The sequence below is a fragment of the Alligator sinensis genome, unplaced genomic scaffold (assembly GCF_000455745.1).
Source record: "Alligator sinensis unplaced genomic scaffold, ASM45574v1 scaffold1365_1, whole genome shotgun sequence".
NCBI classification, from domain to species: Eukaryota; Metazoa; Chordata; order Crocodylia; family Alligatoridae; genus Alligator; species Alligator sinensis.
This window is the reverse complement of record NW_005842977.1, coordinates 412,711-418,713: the sequence shown is the minus strand read 5'-3', so window position 1 is coordinate 418,713 and position 6,003 is coordinate 412,711. Positions and strand designations below refer to the sequence as shown.

The 6,003-nt window shown below is 41.4% G+C and overlaps 1 protein-coding gene across 1 annotated transcript in view; it reads right to left on the bottom strand.

Moving 5' to 3' along the window:
- PLPPR1 (phospholipid phosphatase related 1) overlaps nucleotides 1-6,003 on the bottom strand; it is a 152,420-nt gene that overhangs the window by 32,797 nt on the left and 113,620 nt on the right. The window contains exon 4 of the mRNA XM_006036584.2: nucleotides 3,670-3,802. Within this exon, the coding sequence (XP_006036646.1) occupies nucleotides 3,670-3,802 (133 nt within the window). The remainder of the gene's footprint in view (nucleotides 1-3,669; nucleotides 3,803-6,003) is intronic.

Genomic DNA, 6,003 nt, shown 5'->3' with positions numbered 1-6,003 from the left:
GGGGGGGGGGGGGGGGGGGGGGGGGGCTGTCTGCATTCAGTTCAGAAGTTTATATCATTTGTCCATTCTTTACTTACTGGTGTAAAAGTCAACTACACAGGTGTAAACATGTCATGCATCCAAGTCTTAAATCTAGCTGAGAATCTTATTTTTGATGCCAATGCATCTTTATCTTGGAGATGGTAGAAACAGATTTACTGGGATGAGTTTAATTTCAGCATTTTCCAAAACAAAGTTCTCTACTAGTGCAGAAGGTCAGGCTCCATGCTCTGCTTCAACCTCCACAGCCCAGGAATGGGTTCTCCATTGAGATCCCACGTACTCCAGCACAGCATCCCACAAAGGTGGTTGCTGAAGTTGCAATTACAGATCCAGTGGCATCCGTACTCCTTGAACCCCTTGATCCAGAAGAACTTTGGCTATCCCTATATATGCAATGTGTCTGTGCTGCAACCCCACATTGTGCCTCAGTCTGCTGGAGGGTCTATAATCATATCTAGACATTATCTAGATAGAGCCCAAATACCTAGGTACAGTGTAGGCAGTACACTGTACAATCAGTACACTGATTTTGCCCTCAGTAATGAATGATGAAATTCACAAGTGGAGTCACTGGCATTTGGAGGCACTTTGCTCGTCCAAGGAGATATTTAGTGTCTGGCAAGATCAGGCCAGTCCCATGTTCTGATTAAGCTAATGGAAACAGCACCAGTTGGAGAAGCTTGCTTGTTTATTTTAGTTCAGTTTAAATTAACATTTGCTTAAACTGCAATGTAGCTGCACTGGAAAACAAATTCTATTAGTAGGTTCTCTACCAGATTCCCAGCAGATGTATGTCAGTGTAGATCCCTTGAGGTTTCTGCAGCTGCATCATTACAATGGGATTTATCTGATTTCAGCACATGAAAAAAAACACATAAAAGTTCCCCTCCTGGTCCCTTTGGGCCCAAGGTCACTACAAGGAGAGAGCCCCCAGCCCCTCACAGGAGTCACTCACCACAGAATCAGGCAGTGATAAACACAAGAAAACAGAACTGCAGGGGACTAGCTGGATCAACAAGTCCAATCTCCTGCATTTGCAGGCAATCTTGCAATAGATGCTATGTCCATCGGTCTCGGGTTGGGTTGGGTACTTGGAAGGCTCAGATCCAACCCAAAATCCACTGAAGTCAATGGGAATCTCTCCTTTAATTGATTTTGGAAGAAATGTGTCTTGGGCATTTATAGACATCCTCTGGTGTGGGGCAGGTGCTTTAATCAGAGTGGCTTGAAGAGCCACTCTAATTAAAGCACCTGGAGTATCACATGCATCAGCATCCCCACACGAAAAACGGCAGCGGGTGAGCTTTAACTGAAGCTCGTTGAATGAGCTCTAGTTAAAGTGCCCCTGCCACCATTTTTCAGCACAGGAACACTGATACACATGACGCTGGCGTCTGCTGAAGTGTGGTAATTACCACGTTCCAGCAGACTTGATTAATCGACTCGAGTAATTACAGTGTCAGAGCAGCCTCCCTGGATGTGTGTAGGAACCCTTGGAGGCTGAAGTCAATTGTTTTTTCTTTACAGTAGTAAACACCTTAGAAGGAATCCATGTGCAAAACGTTATAGTTTTTCCATGCTTACACATTGGTCACATCATTGTTTGGAATAAGACGGCTACCATTACCTAACAACTGTAACTCCCTAAAACTGGACTTGGATTAGAGCTGGTTAAACATTTTCAAGATTTCAGAGGAAATTCATCATCAATATTTTGAAAAATGTGAAATTATTTCTGCAAGCATTTAACAAATGATTGTGCTGATTTTCACCCAGTTCCTGTTCTTGCATTCTACAGTAAAAAGATATTTCTTTAAATTAAAAAAAAAAAATCACCCATTATGCAAAAAATGAAATCATCCTACGTTTACACAAGACCAATATTTAAAGCCATTCATAAGAAGGCTTACTTTCTCTCCCTTTGGAAAAACAAATAAACCTGCCGTGCCAAGATTGATTTCCATAGCAAAGTTAATACTTTGCTACTCTCAGAGGCTGCATTGTACCAGAGCTGTATTTTTTTCTGAAAAAGAAAAATGATACAATGAATACTTAGAAGTAAAGCTAATTAAAATGAAGGCAGAGAGAGAGAGAGAGATCTATAAGAAAATATATACAGAAAATGTTTTAGCTTAGCTGGTCTGAGCTCTTTTAGCACTGACCCCATAGGCAAGAATATTTGATTAGTTCATTTTAACATGCTGACTTTGCTGGAACAGCAAAACAGTCCTGAGTGCCTGAGTGGAATCCAGGATCCTGGTCTCTGTAAATGGTAGCTTACTACCCATTAATATATCCTAGAGGGTATCCTAAGTTCAGGGGTATTTTATTTTTAATTAAGAGTTCTTTGGTCTTTTATTTTCATACACACACGTGCTACCTCTGAATAACTGATCAGGGAACTATCATACTTAAGGATGGACTGTCCCTGGGTTTTGTGTAGGGGGAGAAACAGTGTAGAAGGTCTTTACCCTCTGCCACTCTATCTCCAAGCAAATAGCCAAGAGCTATCCCATCTGTTTTTGGGGAAGTATAAAAACTGTGAGGGCTGCCCCAGGTTTGCACTCACTGCCATGAAAAGATGCTTAGAAGTAGCAGGAAAGGTGGTGAACAGGTGGGACTATACATCTTCTGCCTCAGCCTAGCCTGACTTGGGGAAACAAACCTCACAAAAAGAACTTAAGGAAGGAGAGGCTGTTCCTGAGGCACAATCCCTACCCCGGTCCCTTCCAAGGTAGAGTAGATGCACTCTAGCCAGGCTGGGGCATAAATAAAAATGTGACACCTCAGTCCTTTTGTTTCCAGGCAAAACAGTCAAGAATTGGAAGGGGGAGAGGAGAAACACAGCTAGTGCTGCATGAACCCCATTCCTTTGGGCTAGATGACGACTTCAGGTATAGCCCCATGCAGGGGGGACATGTAAGGTGCATTACTTCAGGAATAACCTCAGGAGGGGCTGTGACTCCCGATTCACACTTCTCCCTGCCATTGCTACATGAAGGACAGTGATGACCACTGGCATATGCTAGAAACAAATTACTACCTCTCAGTCCAGGCCCCAGCTCAGCTACATACACCAGTGAGTAGGCAGGAAGCAGAGTTGAGACTCCAGCCATTCCTGTCCCTGAATGACCACTCCTTGGAAGTTCCTTCTTTTTACCAGTTTCTTAGCAATTACCTCAAAAAAGGCTCTCATTAAAAATCAGACGACTATTATACAGGGGACTCAACTAGGGTTTTTTTGTTTTTGTTTTTTGAGGGGGGGTGCTCAGTTCACTCAAACATTACATGGATTCTAAATGATCTTGGAAAAGAGGATATGAAAGATGACTCACTCCCTATTAATGTCAATGAGGGAATTATTCAGATCAGAATTTGACGGGTGACCTTTCTTCACAGGTCCCGGAGAAGTGTTTAGCTCAGCAAAAAAAAGGACGCAAATCAGCTCTTCGCAGCATGATTTGGCACATTTGAAAGATTACTATGCAAATTGCATGGGGAACTATCCCTCTGAAGGAGGAAGGAGCCCACAGAGATTTCACAGCTTAATTAGTTGTCCTGTAGATCATAAGGTTATCTGATTTGTTGCAAGCAGGGGTGAAATGCAGTGCATTTATGGATGCTTACCTATAAACCTTATGATTCTTCGAAGTAATGGGTTCAGGTAGCAGCATTCTCCAGTCAAAATTGTTTTCTCCTGGACAATCAGGGTTTCTCGGGTTGACTTTATGAAATACATGGATATCTCACCAATGAAAATCTAAAGTGGGGGAAACAAAAAGAAAAAAGGAAGATTAGGAATCATGTCACGTACCCATATGTAGGGGCTGAAGTCAGGCCCACAGGAAATACTTTTGTCCCAATTTGCCTACACAACATGTTTAAACTGTGTCTTGACGAGGAAAAAAAAAAGGTGTGTTCTTGAGCTCAATTCACTAGCCTGAGTTCACTAATAAGCAGTAAAATCCTCGCCAAGAAAAGGCAGTTTGTAGTTTTCACTCATGTTAGTAGGTCAGAGCAATTTTTCTTTCCTTTGAGGCTGCCAACAAAAATGCTGAGTTAGTGTTGATTGGTTTATGGGCATGGTTTATGTGAGAAGACACCTCCTAGGCAAGAACTGGTTTGAGGTCACTAAACTCATTTGACACAGGTCACTGAACAGTCATCAGAGGTAACCTTTCAGTCTACTGGTTGGACTGAATTTGAACTGGTGGTCTACCAAGAAACAAAGACTCTGGTGGTCCGTTGATTTTTATCTCCACTATATTATGCTATATATATATATATGTGTGTGTGTGTGTGTGTGTGTGTGTGTGTGTGTGTGTGTGTGAGAGAGAGAGAGAGAGAGAGAGAGGGAGAGAGAGAGGATATTTGCATAAACTCAGTGCAAACAGACCATGCATTCACTGTCCCAGAGCCACTGTTCACTTTCTGTAAGGCTGTTGTTGGGGTTAACTTGGTAAGCTGGGCTGTCAATCAGACTTAGCCAAGGTCTGCTGCCAAGGAAGGACACTAGAAATCTGACTTCAGTGGGAGTGGAATTATGCCAATGCTGAGTGCTTCTGAAAAAACACCCCTTTGTGTTTTACACATCTGCATGTTATAGAGAAGCAATTTTTAGTGTGCTTCAATGGAAAAAGAAGCCTGCTTGAAAAAGTGGTAAAATGATTTTATATAAAAAAGAGCACTCAAAGCAATTTTATGCAACTGAGCTATTAAAGACATGGGAAATGAAACTGCCCCATTAGAGGAGAGCCAAAGTAGTGTATAATAAAATGCATACACACAGCTTGAGAATAAATAGCAAGCAACTATTCTTGGACTGCTTGGCTTGTTGAAACAGTGTGTTGTTTCAAGGGCAACGATTTATTCTTATTAAACTGCATGAGCATCCTTATTGATTATTTAAGAACATTCAAGCCAAATGCGCTCAGCCTCGTTATAATTCTAACCACTGTGGGGTGGAGACATGGGGTTATAAAATGCACATCAATAATGGAATTGGAGAGGCAGGGGCCAAAATATGGAAGCCTTACTGATATATCACCTCTATCCAGTTTCATTCCATTTGTTCCTGAGCGAGTTGGTGTGTAGTTCAATACAATTCAATTCACTAGCTCAAGGGGAAGGCCTAGAAAATGAGGTAGCAGCCACACCAACATAGTTTAAAAGCAGCCCTTGATACTCTGCACCTTCCCCCACTATCTTTTTCAACCCATGTAAATAGCACTCATAAGATCCTGTCCTAAAGAGCTTCCAAGCTGACTTAAGTCAAAGCAATGATGTGCAAATAGGTGGATAAAAGAATCTTCTTAGACAAGGAGCCAAGATGGTTTTGGTTTTGTTTTGTTTTGGTTTTTTTTTTTGGGGGGGTGGTGGGGAGGGGGTTGGGAGGATAATATCTTTTATTGGACATTCTTTCAGAGGCAAAGTTCTTCTTCAGGTGAAGGGCAGGTAAATATTTTCAAACAAGGGCATCTTAATACAAGACACAATAATATTGACCAAAATAATACTACTTTAAAATAAATCTATTTTTTAAATGTCTTTGAATTAAAAAAAAAAAATTGAATCGTTCCCCTCCCCATCTCTAATTTGAGGATCCTAGCCCACTTTTCCAGTTTCAAACTACTCTTTTGTGTGTGTCTTGGTATAACTCTAACTCAACCCCACAACCTTGATTACTTCTCATTTCCAAAAGCACAACCAAACAATTCATGGCCCTTAATTTGGATGCAGACAGTCCTTCACATTTCCGTTTATGCCCCAACTAATGTTGTACTTAAAATGGATTATTTGTAAGCAAAGTGTAGCACAATGGGACTGACTTCTTTCCAGATGGTTTGAGAGCAGTAGAACTCCACTGACTTTCCTGATTTAGATTCTGAATCAGCATGCGCTCCTTTTTAAGCATCCAAGTAGTCTAGGTGACTTCACTTATGTGCTTAAAGTTATACACAT